Here is a 19493-nt window from a genome sequence, read left to right as displayed (position 1 = left end):
TACGCTAAAAGCACGAGAACAGAGCTTGGCAGCAACCCGCGGAGTCCCGCAGGAATGCCACGCGTTCTTATTTGGACGCTGAGCAGTGGTCCCCCCAGCTAGGTCCTTTTTTTTTCCTCCCTGAATTGGTAGGGTTTTCCTGAGCTGCTTTTCACTTTTGCTCTCCTGTTTCTCACCACGGCTCTAGGAGGTAGGCAGATATCATTATCTTTCCCTTTTTGCTGATGAGGAAACGGCGTGGAGGGAATTAAGTGAGTCGCCAAGAGTCAGAATAGGGAGCCAACAAGCTTCCTGGCGCTCAGCCCCTAGAGCTTTCTACTATCTTGCGCTAAAGCCTCAGATGGAAAGGGAGCAGTCTTGCCTTTGGGCCAAATGCATGATGTCATCAAGCCTCGATCCACAAGATACTCTCAACCATACGTACCGCTGGGTCAGGCTTTCTTTGTCAACATTCAGTCCCCAAAGCTCTTAGAGATACACTTCAGACCACAGCGAGGCAGCGCCTGTCTCGCTACCAGAGGCTCTGTTTCTGCCTTTCTCCAGGCACAGGAAAGTTGGAGCAATGCTTCCTCGTCTCCTTCCACTTTTCTCTGCAGCACCAGGATGGCAGCTCGGGGTGGCTGCGTTCCTCATCCAAGGAACTAAGCTGAAAAGCAGGTGTTCTTTCCGGCTCAGCAGATGCTAAGGCGATAACCTGCACCTTGCGGAGGCTCTGGGCAATTCAGACCCGGCGGAGCACTCGGACCTGGCCGGCTCTCTCCTCCCCAGTGGCCCCGTGATGGACGCGTGTCTGAGCTCCGAGCAGCAGCCCCGGCCCCTGGACGAGGGCCCGAGCCCCCCGGACAACGAGGCTCTGCACACAGACGGCACCAGCAAACGCCCGGGAGGTAACCTCCTTCCTCACCTCTCCACGCTCTCACTTGGGGATGGCATTTTCCAGTGAACCTCAGGGGCCAGACAGTCCATTTCCTTTGAACTCTAGATCTTTTTCTGATCATGAAACGGTAGGATGCCCTTATGCCAGCAGAAGCCTGGCAGTAATGGTAATAATCCCTACGTCCACAACTTTGTCTTCTCCAAATTCTAGGAGAGTCAGATGTTTGTTAACAAGAACTTTTAAAACAGAAATGAAATCTAGATTCCTTCCTGCTCTTGGCCAAAATGTATTCCTGGCAGCCGCAGTCTACAGTGAATCCTTGTAAAGCCATTTTCCCATTAGGACAACATAACCAGTCAGGCTTGCATTTCTGGACAGCGAATCAGTAGGAAATAAGTAACAGACATAACAAATGATGTCATAAGAGCCAAGTTATAACATTCAAAACATGTACAGTCGTTGATCCTGGGAAATTCTCTTCCAACTCTGCTAAACCAGGACGGTATTTATTTTTACTAAGTTGTTTACATAAAAATGCGACTCTGCCTATCTCCAAAAGCTGACCTCTCTAAAACTATCAAGTGAGCATGTGTGTGTGTGTGTGTGTGTGTGTGTGTGTGTGTTAGTTGCTCAGTTGTGTCCAACTCTTAGCAATCCCATGGACTATAGCCCACCAGGCTCCTCCATCCATGGGATTCTTCAGGCAAGAGTCCTGGAGTGGGTTGCCATTCCCTTCTCCAGGGGATCTTCCTGACCCAGGGATCGGAGCCAGGTCTCCCGCATTGCAGGCAGATTCTTTATGGTCTGAGCCACCAGGGAAGCTCCTACAGGTGAGCATAGATACAATAAATGAAAATCATGCGCAGTCAACACAAATTTCTTTATCTTTGTAGCAAAGAAAGGGGTCTTATAGGAGGGATATTTTTATGCCCATTTTCTTTACAATGTTGACCCAGAAAGGAAGACCATCAACTTATTGTTTGTCATCCTATGAAAGGATGAGCCATTTGTAGAGCAGCCCATCGACTTTTCTTTCAGTCTTGAGAGAAAAGTTAGCTTCCATGTGGTGATCTGTGAGAAGAAGGAAAGAAGGACCGGTCTGGCCAACGTGGAAGGGCTGGAAACTGGCAGGAAGTGCCCTGGGTCCCTGATGGTCTGCCTGCTCCAGTGACCAGAGGCTCAGATGGAAGGAGGGCAGCCCACGACTCCCTCCTCTTACCCAATGGCTGGTCCAGCTCCTGCATTTTGGGAATTTTTGCAAGCTGTTTTTTTAAACATGGCCATTGTTAAAATTTAAGTCATATAAACATACAATGAAATGGATTACATAAAGGGGAAAGTTATATGAAAAATCTTAGGTAATAAATACTCATGTCTCATCATGAATTATCTTCCCACATCTTACGATGATCTGTGCTCTTGAGGCTGTTGGTGGATGTCGCACCTGTGGTAGAAACGCCCATGATGCTCAGCAGCTGCGTCTCTTCCCGGGGGACGGCCATGTTGGGAGCACTGTCACCATGGTGATGGCCAAACCCTACAAATCAGTGGTTCCTCATGCTCCCAGCCTGGTTGTTGCATGCTCCTGGGCACCACATGATCTGTTCCTCTGCCTTCTTGCTGCCTCTGAAACCAGAACTCAGAGTCAGCTGCTCAGCCTATGGGAGAAGATGGGTCCTCTTTGCTGTGTGATAAATTTGAGGTTCATGTTGTTAGATGTCAATAGCTTCCCTTATAAGAAGTTGGTGAGAATCATAGGCCCCCTTCTCTCCCCAGGGTCTCTCCAGGGCACATGGCAGGAAAAGATGATGTCTCAGGACTGACTTGGCCACTGTGCCTCAGAAGGTTCTTACAAGCTTCAGTGAAGTCTGCGTTTCTTGTCTTTGTGGTCAGGACAGAGAATTCTCCTTCCGGGGCTGGAATAGTCTAGATCAGAACCCACGGCTGAGAGCTGCAGGTGTCATTCTGTTAATTTACAAACCGGTCACTTGGCTCACAGAGAAGGCACTGGCACCCCACTCCAGTACTCTTGCCTGGAAAATACCATGGATGGAGGAGCCTGGTAGGCTGCAGTCCCTGGGGTCGCTACACGTCAGACACGACTGAACGACTTCACTTGCACTTTTCACGTTCATGCATTAGAGAAAGAAATGGCAAGCCACTCCAGTGTTCTTGCCTGGAGAATCCCAGGGACGGGGGAGCCTGGTGGGCTGCCGTCTATGGGGTTGCACAGAGTCGGACACGACTGAAGTGACTTAGCAGCGGCAGCAGCACTTGGCTCACACGACAATCAAAGACCATTTGAACACTTTTTTATAAAATGCAACACAAATGAATTTCTGGAAAAACAAGATGAAAAAACGTACAAAGGCATAATACCCAGTACAAGCTTCAGTTTCTCATAATCAGATTCAATAGGCATGGTCAAGTTTTCGTAAATGTTTGTAAGTGTTTACTCCACATGTCTAGACTCTTCTGACTGTGACCCTCTTACAGGGATTTGCAGAGAAAGCTGCAACAGAGAACTGCTCTAGTGCAGGCGGAATTCAGTGAAATGTGAACTCCGAGGGGTGGACCCCTGATTTGGCTTCTTCAAAGGCCCCCTACCCTTCACCCTGCACTCAGCCTCGTCTTCCTTCCTGAACATTTATTTCCGACTAGAGCCCTACACAAGCTCACTGACAGCTCCCTTCTGCTATTCCATCCCTGGTTACCTCTCCCCAGGCACAGCTCAGGCAACAAAGGCTGGTCTCATGTGCCGTCCCCCACCCAAACTCCTCGCTACCCATGCCTCTCCCTGGGGACACCAGCAGTGCCCCCCTCTTCTGTACATGACCCCTCCATGTGATTAGCATCCTCATTCTGACCTTTTCACTCTTTTTTTTATTAAATGCTGAAACCCTCTGGGAAACCTGTGACTTCTGGGCTTCCATGATATCATCCCTGATCAGGTGCTCGTTTCCTCTCATCTTATATGATATCTGAGCACCGCTCAAGTGGGTCATGAGTGTAAAGGAGTATTTAAAGGAAGAGTAATTTAATAGTCAGGGCTCAAATGACAGCCTCCCCCAGGGCTGTGCAGCTGGCTTGTCTTTGGGTGACCTGTACCTTTTGAGGAGCGGTTGTAGAAGGACTTAAGGAACATGTTCCAGCCACCATGTGGGATGTTACTTCACTTCAAGGCCTAAAAATAGTCCAGTGTGTGCCTGCCCGGGTCCTCCTTATTGCAGACGGCTCAGTCGTGCCATCCTGCCTGGTAGTAGAGCTGCCTCCTCACGCCCAAACTGAGGGAGGGGCGGATCCACACCCATCTCTGTCCGAAATTGAGGGAGGGGCCTGGGGCATCCCAAGGCGTCATGTCATCTGATAAAAATCCCCATCGGACTGTTCCGTCCCAGTCACCCCATGACATTCTGTCTGAGCTAGTTTGTGACCATTGTCACCAACAACATTCTCTGTTTCTAGAAGATGGCTCAATCTTTTCCCATTTGACTAACTGTACCTATAATTAGTATATTTGCAGTGGATCCACAAATCATGGGGGCCTTCCCTTGTGGCTTAGCTGGTAAAGAATCCACCTGCAATGTGGGAGACCTGGGTTTGATCCCTAGGTTGGGAAGATCCCCTGGAGAAGGGAAAGGCTACCCACTCCCATATTCTTGGGCTTCTCTTGTGGCTCAGTTGGTAAAAAACCTTCCGGCAATGCGGGAGACCTGAGTTCGATCCCTGGGTTGGGAAGATCCCCTGGAGAAGGGAAACGCTACCCACTCCAGTATTCTGGCCTGGAGAATTCCATGGACTATATAGTCCATGGGGTCGCAAAGAGTTGGACACGACTGAATGACTTTCATTTTCACAAATCATGAAGCCTGTTATTTTTGGTCCCACAGACTCTAATGAGATAGAAGCATCACTTCGAAGCCTCCAGAAATTTGTTCCTACGAATTACGCCAGCTACACCCAGGAGTACTATCGGTTTGTGGGCAAGAAGATTGTCATTCAGGAATCCATCGAGAGTTACGGAGCGGTGGTGTGGCCGGGGGTGAGGGGGCCGTGGCGTCGGGGCGTCCGGGTTTCTGGGGATGGGAACAGCACTTTTGTACAACTGTGTTGCCTTGGGCGCCTTGCCAAATGCTTTAACGTTCTGTGCTTCTCAGATGGAGGGTCCCTGGCTGGCCCTGAGGGTGAGGCTGGTGTGCTTAGAAGCTGCAAGAACACAGCGTCTCTCCTAGAAACCATTTCTGCCACGCTGTGTTTCTTGAAACACTCTTTTTTAACATTAACATAAACTTGAGCATATTGGGAAGTAGGATGAAAAATTCGTATGAATTGTTAAGAAAGAAAATCAGAAGTCTTTAGGGTTTAGATTTTGCAGTGGGCAAAATCTTTGGGGCCATGTCCAACAACCCTCAGGGGGTCCCCCCGCTTTCACGGTGTGGCTGAAAGTGAACGTTAGTCCCTCAGTCGTGTCTGACTCTTTGTGACCGCGTGAACTGTAGCCCGCCAGGCTCCTCCACCCATGGGACTTCACAGGCAAGAATACAGGAGTGGGTTGCCATTTCCTTCTCCAGGGGATCTTCCCAACCCAGGAATCAAACTGGAGTCTCCTGCATTGCAGGTGGATTCTTTACCGTCTGAGCCACCAGGGAAGCCCCGGGGAGGTGGAGGAGGGTTTGCTAAAAGATGTAGCTGCTCCTTCGGGAAGACCCATCCCCGGGTGGCACCCACCGGACCAGCTTCTCACAGGGCACACCCCACAGGAAGGGCACCTAAGCCACCGCTCCAGAAGCCCTCAAGTCACACGTGAGTCTTGGTGGCCCTGGTGACACTCTTCCAAATGGTGAAACCCCCACTCTGCATAACGATCCTTTCTCAAGATCCAAAGGACGCCTCTCTTCAAAACGTCCATTCCCAGCCTGCAAGTTCATGCCATGGGTTGGATGCTGGAGTCACCTCGCACCTGTGCTTCAGTTTCCATCCCCCAACTCCTGGCCGCCCCCTCCAAGCCCCTTGAGAGGAGCTAAGGATGAAATGGACAGACCCACGGCCTTGGGTATGCCACCCGCCCTGGGGCAGGCCACCGTGAGTGCGGCTGGCGTGTCTCACATGATCCTGGCCAACCCCCACCCCTGCCACTCCAGCCTTAGCTACAAATAGGAAGTGAGTCACGACAAGTCCCGAGCATCTGTCAGAAGGCGAGGCCTAAAGGTGTGTGCACACTTGAGCTTTCACACTGGTTCTTCAGCTCAGGACTCACGTTCCCAACCCGGGTCACGCCCTCACGCTCACTCCCCTAGTCTCTGTGGCCCCCCGGCATCACTAGCTGACCGCACCCCCCCCCGCCACCGTTGCCTCACACAAAACACCTCCCGCATCCACACACATCGAATTCCCTTTATCTCTTCACAGACAGGGGGCGGGCAGAAGGGAGTGAAGAAAGAAGGAAAGGGACCTTTGGTTTTCTGTGTAAAAATGGATCTAAATGTATTCACCTTGGTTCTTTTGGGCGGAGTTGTTTTTGTTTTGACTGTGCAAAGTATACAATTTCTTTGCTACCACCCAAAGCGTGGTCCATGGGCTGGCTGATTAGAAAGGCAGACTCGTTAAGAGTTGCAGTCCTGAGCCCCATCAGACCTACTGCACGCGGCGGGGCGTCTTTAACCAGGCTCCCCAGTGATCCGAGTATGCACCAGAGTCTGGGAAGCGCTGTCCTCCCAGAGTGTTTATTAGATGAGCTACTTAAAAGAAAAATGACTGCCCCGCTGTCCAGTGTAGCAGGCAAGGTCCGGGGCGACCTGCTTGCTGATGGGCTCTGGAGGGAGGTGTTGAGAATTTTAGAGCCCAGCGGTCTTCCAGCAGGTTGGGGGCCTGATGCGACTTGCCCAGGGTGAGGGGCTGCTGTCCTGCAGCTCCTCAACTCCTGCTTCTGGAAGAGCTGAGTTGCTCTTCCTCCTGGGGGTTGATCAAGAGTCTTCGGATACAGGCCCTTTAGCAAGTCGGCATCTCGAGTTCCTCTGATTCAAGTTGCTGCTGCTGCTGCTGCTGCTGCTAAGTCGCTTCAGTCATGTCTGACTCTGTGCGACCCCATAGACGGCAGCCCACCAGGCTCCCCCGTCCCTGGTTGCTCCTTTCATATTCCACAGGTCAAAACACTCCGTGGCACGTGTGCTTTGATTCCTGTGGACCCCTCAGTAAGCTGGAACTGTGAACATGCCTTCTAGCAGTTCACTGGCAGTGGGAATAGGGGTCTCTGGTTTTCAGTGTCCAGTGACAAGTGTGAATGTTTTCCAGGCCATGGCGTTGTGCCAGTATTTGGAAGAACACACAGAGGAACTCAATCTCCGAGGTGCTAAGATACTGGAAATCGGTGCTGGACCAGGCCTCGTTTCCATCGTGGCCAGTATTCTAGGTGTGTCTGTGTGTCTATTCTCGACCTTGTTTCAAAAGATGCTTACCAGGACAACAGTAGTAATACATGTTGACTGAATGATGGGCTGTGGTTTAGGTGCTTGGCCGTGATCGCCCTCACTGAGTCCCCGCAAACGTCCAGGCCAGAATGACTCCTGTTATCCCTGAGATAAGATAATGGCATCTTAGAGACACTGGAGAAGGCGATGCCTCCCCACTCCAGTACTCTTGCCTGGAAAATCCCATGGACGGAGGAGCCTGGTAGGCTGCAGTCCATGGGGTCGCACAGAGTTGGACACGACTGAAGCGACTTAGCAGCAGCAGCAGCAGCAGCAGAGACACGAACATCCAACCCAGTGCTTAGCATGTGAGAAAGTTGACATCCTGAAGGGGTGACTCTCGAGTTCCGGTTGTAAACAGCTATGTTATGCTGTGTCCTGCTTTTCATTGCAACTATCATAACTAAGGTTTTAGAAAAAAAAGAAACCAAGTCAGTGAATCCAAGATGAAAACAGATTTACACCCCAAACACCAGCTGTGCGTCCTGGACGCTGCGTAAGAGGTGGCTGTGTCTGGTCTACTTCTGCCTGTGTGATTACACATCTATCAAAATCAGTCTGGAAATACGGCCATCTACTTTGTGAACACTGATCACTTTCTTTAAAATGCCTAAAAATTAATTTAGTACATTTAATAGGGGGGAGAATCATACAAAATAGATCATCCCCTGTGGAAAGCTTTGTGCTGATACCTTCCAGACGAGAAAACCAAAATTTTCAGATAAACACAGTTTTAGAAGGAAAACATCATGCATTATTATAGAAGTGAAAGTGTTAGTCACTCAGTCATGACTCTGCGACCGGGCTCCTTTGTCCAAGGGATTCTCCAGGCAAGAATACTGGACTGGGTAGCTATGCCCTCCTCCAGCGGAATCTTCCCGACCCAGGGATCGAACCCAGGTCTCCTGCATTGCAGGCAAATTCCTTACAGTCTGAGTCACCAGGGAAGCTCCAAACCTTGGTATGTTAATTATTCTGAAATCTCCCCAAACACTGTTTTAGTTTTTTAAAAAGTTTAAAAAACTTTTAATTTTGTTGGAGTATCATTAAAAATGTTGTGATACTTTCAGGTATACAGGAAGATGATTCAGTTACATGTATACAGTATCTATCCTGCTTCAGATTCATTTCCCATTTAGATTATTGCATAGTACTGAGCCGAGTTCCCGTGCCATGGTTTCAGTTTCTTAAAAGACGGAACCGTTATTCTACCTCAGTGGTTCTCAACCAAAGGCGGAGTCTGACCCCTGAAGGACATTTGGCAATGTCAGGGGACATTTCTGAGCATCCTGCCTGGGGGTTGGGTGGGGAGGTGCCGTGCACCTCGTGGGTGGGGACCAGGGATGCTGCTGAACGTCTTACAGGGCACAGCGCGGGGTCTACCCCACGAGAAAGAATCCAGCCAGGATGTCCACAGGGCCAAGGTGGGAAACCCAGCTCCATTCTCCCCCCGAGAGTATGTGTCCACTGGGCTGCCCCGGTATTTCCAGGTACTTAAGACAGGCTTTCTCTCTCTCTTAGGGGCTCAGGTCACGGCGACAGATCTGCCTGATGTGCTGGGGAACCTACAATACAATCTCCTAAAGAACACACTCAACTGCACCACGTATCTGCCGGAAGTGAAGGAGCTGGTGTGGGGGGAGGGCCTGGAGCAGAGCTTCCCCAAGTCCACGCTTTACTACGATTACGTGCTGGCCTCCGACGTGGTCTACCACCATTACTTCCTGGACAAGCTGCTCGCCACCATGGTGTACCTCTGTCAGCCAGGGACGGTGCTGCTTTGGGCCAACAAGTTCAGATTCAGCACCGACTACGAATTTTTAGACAAATTCAAGCAAGTTTTTGACACGACGCTCTTGGCTGAATCTCAAGAGTCATCGATCAAACTCTTTAAAGGAATACTAAAATGGGACTGAACGAAACAAAATGCCTTTCAAAACATTAGCGGGTCTGTTGAACAGTGTTAGAAATTTTATAAGACGGCGAAGGTAGTGTGTAGAATCAACGTGTCTACCTAGAATAAACCTGATTGTTACAGCAACTCTCTAAAATAACCTATTTAGGATTACCTGGTTAATCGAAATATACACAGGCACAGCACGAAAACATGAAACTAGCTTTGTTGGCTTCCTAGAGTTCTCAACTTAGTGTTTAATAAATTTTACATGAACACATTAACAAGTGGATGTCCCCTTGTTATTTCTGCTGGAGAGCATGGTCTTAAACTTGTCAATATACTTTTGTCAGCAGACTCTACTTCATACAAATTTTAGCTGTAGCAAAAGGAGAGGGTACAGAGTAATAGAAAAGTTACAGGCTTAACTTACAACTTTGGAAAACTCAGCAGTGGCCACAGAACTGGAAAAGGTGTTTTCATTCCAATCCCAAAGAAAGGCAATGCCAAAGAATGTTCAAACTACTGCACAATTGCACTCATCTCACTTGCTAACAAAGTAATGCTCAAAGTTCTCCAAGCCAGGCTTCAACAGTATGTGAACTTAGAGATGTTCAAGCTGGATTTAGAAAAGGCAGAGGAACCAGAGATCAAATTGCCAACATTCACTGGATCATCGAAAAAGCAAAAGAGTTCCAGAAAAATATCTGCTTCTGTTTTATTAACTATACCAAAGCCTTCGACTGTGTGGATTAGAACAAACTGGAAAATTCTTAAAGGAGATGAGAATACCAGACCACCTTACCTGCCTCTTGAGAAATCTGTATGCAGGTCAAGAAGCAAGAGTTAGAACTGGACATGGAACAGTGGACTGGTTCCAAACAGAGAAAGGAATACATCAAGGCTGTATATTGTCACCCTGCTTATTTAAGTTATATGCGGAGTATATCATGTGAAATGTCGGGCTGGATGAAGCACAAGCTGGAATCAAGATTGCCGGGAGAAATATCAATAACCTCAGATATGCAGATGATACCACCCTTATGTAAGGCAGAAAGCCAAGAGGAACTAAAGAGCCTCTTGATGAAAGTGAAAGAGGAGAGTGAAAAAGTTGGCTTAAAACTGAACATTCAGAAAACTAAGATCATAGCATCCAGTCCCATCATTTCATGGCATAGATGGGGAAACAATGCAAAGAGTGACAGACTTTATTTTTTGGGGCTCCAAAAGAACTGTAGATGGTGATTGCAGCCATGGAATTAAAAAGATGCTTGCTCCTTTAAAGAAAATCTATGACCAACCTAGACAGCATATTAAAAAGCAGAGACATTACTTTGCTGACCAAGGTCCAAATAGTCAAGGCTATGGTTTTTCCAGTGATCATGTATGGATGTGAGAGATGGAATATAAAGCTGAGTACTGAAGAATCGATGCTTTAGAACTGTGGTGTTGGAGAGTCCCTTGGACTGCAAGGAGATCAAACCAGTCCATCCTAAAGGAGATCAGCCCTGAATATTCATTGGAAGGACTGATGCTGAAGCTGAAACTCTTAATACTTTGGTCACCTGATTTGAAGAAGTGACTCATTGGAAAAGACCCTGATGCTGAGAAAGATTGAGGGCAGGAGGAGAAGGGATGGCAGAGGATGAGATGGTTGGATGGCATCACTGACTTGATGGACATGAGTTTGAGTAAGCTCCAGGAGTTGGTGATGGACAGGGGAGCCTGACGTGCTGCAGTCCATGGGGTTGCAAAGAGTCGGACACGACTGAGCGACTGAACTGAAATGACTGATAGGCGTTAACACTGGCTGAAACTGAAAAATACAGAAACAGTGCTGGGACGAGGCCTCGAACTAGTGCTGAGCACAGTGTACCAGCCCCTGGTGCTTCTTTCAGAAGGTTTCACCTGCATCCAGCTCTTTCCACTGTTTTCAATGGTGTGGTGCAGACACTGGCCAGCAGCACCTCAAAGAGGAAAACTGTCTCAGTTTTTAATAGTACTATTTTCCTAGTGTCATCATTTGAATCAACCATCAGCTGCTTTGCAGTATTTCTCTATTGGCTTATTAAGAGATGATATATCCTGTATGCTGTTGGCTTGTAACATAACTCTCACAATGAACCTCTGTTAAGTAAATTATTGGTGAAGACAGTCTCTGAAACAACCAGCAAACAATTTGCTGAAACAATTTATCTCCTCAGGAGATAAGTTATCCTTAACAAAATTTCAGTCATAATCATGGTTATCACTAAAGACTGTTTCTCTGTTTCTAAACTTTACATAGATGAAATCTGTGTATATTCTTTTATGATATGCTTCTCCACTGAATACTGTATTTATGAGACTTATCATGTGTTAACTTGTAAAGCATTTTTTGAGGTTGATGTACATTTTCCAAATTAATTTAGTAATTCCCTTTTTTATTTTTTTTTGAAGTAAGTATGTATAAAAAATAAATGTACACACCATTAGACTACCATTTTGGGAATTCTCTGGTGGTCTGGTGGTTAGAATTCTGCCCTTTCACTGATGAGGGTGTGGATTTGATCCCTGGTAGGGTCTAAGATCTCAATAAGCCATGTGGCATGATAAAAACAAAACAAAAAAATCCCCATTTTCCTGTGATAACCATAATGGAAAAGAGTGTAAAGAAAGAATGTATGTATGTGTATAACTGAACTTAAATAAAAATTTTTAAGAAGGTTATCACTTTTCCTCAGGTTTCAATCTCATAGAAATGTAAGTTTTGCGAAGAGTGCCTTCTTCCAGGATGCATTAGGGTCTGGCTGTCAGCATGGAGGCACCGAGTGATCTCAGTAGAGGGGCCAACAAGGCAGCTTCGTGTCACTGCCGTGGATAGAACTGCGGGGCTGGTCTTCCTAGGATAAACAGTTCACAGCGGATTCTGCCAGCCTGTGGACCTATCTCTAACTTCCACAGTGAGCTCAAAATTATCTGAGAAAGACTTATATCTCATTGAAAGAAGTATTTGGATACAAAAGTCCTTGGTACAAGACAGCCAGACATGACTCATATTAAAAAAAAAAAAAATTCATCTGTGTATGAATTTTATGGTGTTATCATAAATACATCCATGCTGTATCACACATTCTATTAAGAAGCACTGTCAATCACCAGCTCTCTCTGCAGACTGGCACCCCACCTGATTGCCTCGCACTACATCAGGACCTTGACGGCACCAGAAGACCAGGCTCCTGTGGGCCTGGCCTGCCATGAGGGCCCGGCGGTTCACTGCACTCGGAACTCCACACTTTCTTTAAAGAGCGTATCCAAAACTCTCCATGGGCTTAATTTTTCCTTCCACGTTAAAAAATACAGCAAAAAGACCAAAACCTGAATAATAAAGTGAGAAATCAGGGAACTCTGTAACAATGGTGATTTTACATAAAAAAGTATTTGAAGGATTCACTATATCCTGAGACAATTCAGAAGGTAGTAAAATCTTCAAAATCTGTTACTAGAAGTTTCTAATCTTAAAATTACATTAAAATTGGACACTAAAGTCATGTTCTTGGAAAAAAAAAAAAAAAAGGTGTGATTTCAATGAAATGGTGTCAATGAAAGAGCACCTCTGAAAATTCTCTCCTCCATCAGGTTAAGAGAAAACTGACAAAAATTCTCAGAAGCAACTTTTTTAAAACTCAGTCATTTCCCAGAAAACACCACATGCAAGGTTGTCCTGGACAGGACTCCGCTCTCTCATGGACCAAGAAGCCTTTTCCCGGGGGTGTTTGTTGAGATAATTACAAGCAACTGTATAATTCTGTGGCTGCCTGAGATGGAGGACAACTGTTGGGACTAATTCAAAAGCTTAAAGGCAAATGAGATGCTCAGAGGGGCTCTGAAAGCTGTCATATTCCTGGATGTCAGCCACACATGTCGCGGGGCTGAACGCATCCTCACGGAAAACCCGGGCACTTACCCATGGCTGAGCCTGAGGCTCTGTGCGGCAGGAAGTTCTTTCGGAAATGAAAAACTTGTTGTACAACACCTTCTCTAATTAGTAGTCAGCCAGCAGCACGACCTTGGGGAGCCACCTTACCCCTCCTGAACGTCTCAACTTTCTGACTGGATTGAACCTGTGTATGTGGGCGCCCATATGTTTAGGTCAAAGTATGTGTGTGTGAGAGAACACGAATGTGGCTGTTCATGGATGGACTTGAGATGAACAAAGACGGCTCAGAAACTACAAATGTCTGCATGCATATTTGCACTTTTTCATCTGATTTCATCAGATACAGGAGTCAATTACTCAAAAATAGTTATGAATGATTAATAAGACCAGATCTCTGGTAGGCCTTTTACAGTAGTGAATTCTAAGGAAAGAAGATTTAGAAGCCACATACATACATACACACGCATGCACGCATACACATGTATTTGCTATAAGTGAGTAGAGGCCTCTTAATATTGTCTATGTGTGTTTATTTTACAGAAGAAAGATGAAAGAAGGATAGTAGCCAGAAAGATAAGAATAATAAAATTAAACATACACAAGTTAATCACATAAAAGATGCGGAAATATATTCAAATAATTGCAAGCCTATAATAAACAGTATAAATTAAATTACTTCATATTGAATTTTTTATCTGTAGGTTTAATATATTATTTCTGTTCTAACCCCAAATTTTATTCATGAAAAATTAAGACCAACTTTAAGAAGCTTCAATATTCACCTTTATTATTTATAAAAAAAAATTAAGGTATCAGAGTGCATATGGTGTGCTGCGATCTTGGTTTTGCACATTTATTCACGTTGTTTACATTATTTCAACTGTAATAAACAAACCATAGGGTATCTTTACAATACCTGATACAGATTTAAGCTGTCTGGCACTTATACATGTATTTTGGTTCATTCTGATGCTCTGCACGTCAAGAGATACTAAGAATGATTGGCCTGAAAGAACTCCCAGATGAAGAGTGATTGAAGCAGTTATCTGCTCCAGCAATTGCCACGCATTTATTTGTGCCGGTTTTATTTTTTCCCCTTAATTGAATGTAAACGTTTGCCAAAAAAAAGAAAAAAAATCTGGAAATGAAGTTCTGTTACTTTTTAGTCCAATAAATAATTTAGCTACGCTTAATGTAGCTTTTTTAAGGCCTTCATACCATTCAAAAAAATTAAGTCAACCATGTTAAAACCCTGTTCATTTATAAAATAAAAAATAGAATTTTACAGGTTTGCAGTTAAAAGTTACTGTTCAAATCCTCTCATGCATGTAAGAGCTGCAACCCAACTGAAAGTCCTTGGTGCTGGCACCCAGGGCACAGCCCGCTGCCAGCAATGTGAGGCATTAAGAAAACACCATGATGTCAGAGGTCTAGATTTACATGTATTAAGCCACACGCCAGCAAATTCTCTGATAAATACACATCATTTTAATAATCAGTATTTGATAGCGGATGAAAACATGCATTAGACTAAAAATGCCACAGATTTGCTTTTATATCCATTCACTATAAAACCTTCTTTTTTAAAATGTAAAGTCTTGGTTCCTATCTTAGAATACACAATAATCAGGAGGATACATGATGGGGAGCCAGTTTTCAGTAAAAGACGCACAATGGGTCCATCCAAGCAGCTTCATCAGCTGTAATAAAACATGAAAATAATAAAACATACAAAAATACTATTAAAAAATAGATGTTCCAAGCTCAGAATTTAGGGTAAATTCCGTGTTAAATACGTAGCAATAATAAAGAAGTAGCAGGTAGAACTTTCCTTCCATCCAACCCACCATCAACCCACCCACCAACCTTCCTTCCTACCAACCAGTGTTCTTCATGACCAACTAGTCTACCAACTTTCCTACCAACCAACCTGAAAGTGAAAGTTGCTCAGTCATCTCCGACTCTTTGCAACCCCTTGGACTATATAGTCCATGGACTTCTCCAGGCCAGAATACTGGAGTGGGCAGCCTTTCCCTTCTCCAGGGGATCTTCCCAATCCAGGGATCGAACCCAGGTCTCTCACATTGCAGGTGGATTCTTTACCATCTGAGCCACTAGGGAAGCCCAAGAATACTGGAGTGGGTAGCCTATCCCTTCTCCAGGGGATCTTCCTGACCCAGGAATAGAACCGGGGTCTCCTGCATTGCAGGTGGATTCTTTACCAACTGAGCTGCCAGGGAAGCCCACCAACCAACCTCCCTGGTGATTATCACCATCCAGGGAGACTTTCCTGCTTCCCTCCCGTCTTCTTCCCCATCAACATGACTTGACCTGCTCCTTTCTTCCTTCCCATCCTAGCTTCCCTGCTCTAGGTGTTAGGAAAAAGCATTCAGCAAAGTCACTTCCCACTTGCAAGAAACTTATGTTCTGTTCAGGAAAGTAAAAAGCTATTGAACAGATGAATAAATAAGTAAATAATTAAGAATATATCTGGTATATAGTAAAAATAAAATTTGCTGTTAATGCAGATTGGGAGGGGGTGGGTGTCAGTCACACAGACAGGGGAAGCAGAGGGCGGACGTGAGCGACATGAGAATGAGACGTGAGACATCGGTGAGCTGCGGCGGGGGAGAATGGCAGCAGCAGGACCCCCGGGCCTCACGAGCCACGGGGGATGTGGATAGTACTCTGAATGTGACGGAGCTTCAGCCCGAGGGTATGAAGCTGTCCTTTCCAGCTGCTGTGTGGAGAACAGACAGCCGGCGAGCGGACAGAGACAAGGTGTGCAATGTGCCCTGCTGAGTGAGTCTGGGTAGACGGCTGGCTTCACAAGTACAAGCGCTGGGTTTATAGAGTCCGTGACGGGACGATAGTACTAGCTGGTTCCAGGAAGAGCTCCCTCCACCTCCTCGAAGCTCTGCACACGTGAACTGAGATCTACCAGGGCTTCCCTGGTGGCTCAGAGGTACACAATCCGCCTGCCAACGCGGGAGACGAGGGACGGATTCCCGATCTGGGAGGACCCCACCTGCCTCGCAGCAGCTAAGCTGATGTGCGCCACAACCACCAGGCCTGTGCCCCAGAGCCTGGGAACTGCAACTGCTGAGGCCTGTGAGCCCTGGAGCCCCTGCTCTGCGACAAGAGACGCCACCACGATGAGAAGCCCGCTCAGCGCAACCACAGAGGAGCCCTCAATCACGGCAACTCAAGAACAGCCCACGCAGCAATGAAGATTCCCAAGGTAATAAAAACATTTTTTGATAAAACAAAAATTTCAAATGTTTTATAATCTGAACTGACTTGGTCAAGATACACAGAAGAGGTCCAAGAGAAAAGGTAAGCTATAGTTTACCAAAAACGGCCACAGGTGAGTTTTTACTGCCACCTGAAATATGAAGACCAGGCCCCTGGCCGCCTTGGCGTGACCAGCTCTCAACTGTCATCTACCTTTTTGGCATAAACTAATCATGTTGGTCCAAAGACAAGACTAGGCTGAAACAATTTCTTCAGAATTCACTAAGTTTCTACACTTGACATTTAACTTGTGCAGAAAGCTCAGGCACAGAACTTGCTTGCATATAAACACATGGTAAAATTAAAAATGGCCTATCCTTTTAAATGACAAAGCAAATGAAACAGACTCTAAAAGCTCAACCATTTTGGCTCTGAGCCAACATGTATTTAAAGAGAATTATTTGTTTCCTTCATAAAGGAAACCTATCTTCTAACTACACAATATTTGCAACACATTTTGCCTGTGTTGAAAACACTAGAGGCTAAATATAGGTTTTCTAGACAGGAGTGAAAAATGTTAAAAAAAAAAAAAAAGTAAACAGCTTACTATCTTTCATGCATTTATAGTGTATTTCCCATCACGTTAATTAGACTAATAATTAAAAGTCACGATGAAGCTGGTGTTATCCTGTCACCACGAGGCTTCTGTCTTGCCACTAACGACACTGAAACGACACTCCACATTGCTGATTTAAGTACTGAGTACAAGTCACTTACTTGAATACAGTTTTTCCAGTTTTCTTTTGTTGGTTTTTCTTCTACAAGTTTGGTTGCAAATTTAAGGCCTCTCCCATACATTTTATTCACTAATGCATGTTTGTATGCAAATGTCAAAACCTAGGATATAAAACAAGATACAGCTTATCTACAAAATAGTTTACAATTTAAGCTATTGCTTTAATAATGAAAGAACTGAAGCATTAACAGAAGTGTAATTTTTCAAATGAACATATCACATCAAGCCAATTTTTGAAACTTTTTAAAAGAACAATTGGTGTCTTTAAAAGACCGGAGTATTGCAAAGAACAGATAATTGATTGGGGGAATAAAGCTATTATGATAAATCATTAGCAGTTACTTGTAACCATTTATTTTTTCCTGCCTCAGTAGACCATGTTTTGTCAAGACCCTTCACTATGACCCATCCATCTTGGGTGGCCCTGCATGGCATGGCTGATGGCTTCATTCAATGACACAAGCCCCTTCAGCACAAGGCTGTCATCCATGAAAGGGGTTTATATGCAATAGTCTCTACTTTTAGAATGTGGAGAATGTCCTCAAAGAAAGGAACCCACTCCCATTTATATGTACTCTAGAGTCAAGCAAAGGGTTCAACACCCGTTGCTACAAACACAGTAAACAGATAGGTAATAAAATGCAGAAGTGGCCCTGAATGACAGAAGCACTATGGCAAGAAGAGAATTACTGTAACAATTTTACCGTGACGCTCAAGTGTTTAGCCAGGTTCTTACTCGTCTTTTCCCAGCAGCAAGTGCCGTGTCTGGCACACGGCAGACATGTGGTAGCTGCTGCAGTAACAGTGAGTATTGCTGACGCCCATCCGGGCTCTCAACACTCACTCCTGAGAGCCTGCGGGAGCCCACAGCCCACATCAGAAGCCAGCCACCCGCCTTGGCCCGCACGGTCAGCACTGCAGGGGCAGGCCTGGCTCAAGCTCCAGGCGCTGATTCCATATCTAAATTCTTAACCTCTGGGGCTGACTCCTTCAGTCTCCAGAACGCAACTGAGTTCCTTCTCTAACCACACTTCTGTCCTCAGGTGGAAAACCCTGGTGGACAGGAAGAATTTCCTCCTACTTCCATCCAGAGGTCGTTACTACTAATTACCATAGCTGTTCTTGAAAACAAGCATCTGTCTGCTTAAAACAAACAAACAAAAATCAACAACACACCCAAGAGTCTGTGCTGGGTAAGAAGCATTCCACTGACTTCATTTCCTTTATGTCCAGGAAAAAGACAGGCTGACCGCTCCTGCAGTCACATAATCTCTACCCTAAGAATTATGGCTGAGCGCCAGAAGGGATTTAAAATGCTTCTATAATGAAAATCCAAAAAGCTCATCCAGGTTGCTTTTTCTAAAACTAGGTTTTAAAAACTGGTCAGCTATAAATCGAGGTGGTATCTCCTCAGCAGTTAGAGCCTGGAGGGAAATAACACACACCGGAACTAACCAGAATACCCTCGCCTCCAACCCTGACAAGCGAGCATGTGGACAGGTGTGGGAGGCAGAAGACAGCTCCCAGGTGCCTCAGTTTGGGCTCCTACGTAAACAGCGTGACCCGAGCCTCCAGCTCCATATATACTCTCCAACTCTTTCCAAACTAGCGTGGCCACTGGTAACCATGCACACAGACAGAACAACGGTCAAGTGGTTTTCAAAGCCGGGAAGCCAGGGGGACACCTTGCTAGGACCATGGCTTCTTCAGAGCCCAGCTCAGCTTCCATCCATGTACTCTGTCCTCTCTGGTCCGCCTGCCGGGCCCAAGAGAGGCCTGGGACACATCCTCAAGAGCTGGGCCCAAACAAAAAGCAGAAAGGGTACCTTATTGTCAAAGAGATCGGTCCATTTAGTCGTCTCCCAGAAGGTCTCCGTCAGAGAGTCCAGGGTGCTCTCTCCTTCCTCCTCTCGCCCCTCTGAGTCGCTCGACACGGCACCATCTTGATCCTGGGCCTGGAGAAGGTGGTCAGCCAGGGCGCAGCCTTTCCGGCAGAGCGCATCTACCAGCGTCGACTTCTGCTTGTCCATGTCACTGCACACCAAGCCCAGAACAGTCCACAGGTCAGTAACACAGCATTAAGAACACAGCCTTATCTGAGATTAAACTCATGCACCTTTCGCCTGAGCTTTACAACACAGCAATATCGTACAGCCCTGGATAGATGTTTGCTGGTGTGACAACATAAGCCATGTATTCACACGCACGGATTACATGAGTGGGGTCGCTGTACTTGGTTGAAGCAGCCATAGGCAACAGAGGGGAGAGTGCTGGGTTCTAAATTCTGTTGGCTACAGAAGTCTTAG

At 46.1% G+C, this 19493-nt stretch overlaps 2 protein-coding genes across 5 annotated transcripts in view; one reads left to right on the top strand and one right to left on the bottom strand.

The window, feature by feature from the left end:
• The first annotated feature begins 376 nt into the window (after positions 1-376).
• METTL21C (methyltransferase 21C, AARS1 lysine) lies at positions 377-11947 on the top strand. Its single transcript, XM_086330530.1, has 4 exons — positions 377-887; positions 4768-4919; positions 7169-7286; positions 8866-11947. The coding sequence occupies exons 1-4, from the start codon at positions 779-781 to the stop codon at positions 9258-9260; spliced, it is 774 nt and encodes a 257-aa protein (XP_086186656.1). The 5' UTR covers positions 377-778; the 3' UTR covers positions 9261-11947.
• Positions 11948-13917: 1970 nt separating this feature from the next.
• Positions 13918-19493, bottom strand: part of TPP2 (tripeptidyl peptidase 2) — a 58277-nt gene continuing 52701 nt past the window's right edge. For all 4 annotated transcript variants that reach the window (XR_015138447.1, XR_015138448.1, XM_086330527.1 and 1 more), the window contains 3 exons: positions 19014-19221; positions 17169-17288; positions 13918-14857 (listed from right to left, as the gene is read on the bottom strand). Coding sequence is in view for 2 of the 4 variants with exons in the window: in XM_086330527.1 (XP_086186653.1) it covers positions 14768-14857; positions 17169-17288; positions 19014-19221 (418 nt within the window). In the remaining 2 variants the exon portion in view is untranslated. The remainder of the gene's footprint in view (positions 14858-17168; positions 17289-19013; positions 19222-19493) is intronic.

Source organism: Bos grunniens, chromosome 12, assembly GCF_055505025.1.
Source record: "Bos grunniens cultivar Pamir isolate PY7600 chromosome 12, Bosgru_T2T1.0, whole genome shotgun sequence".
NCBI lineage: Eukaryota > Metazoa > Chordata > Mammalia > Artiodactyla > Bovidae > Bos > Bos grunniens.
Note: the sequence above shows the minus strand (reverse complement) of the source record. Positions and strands in the feature narration are given on the sequence as shown.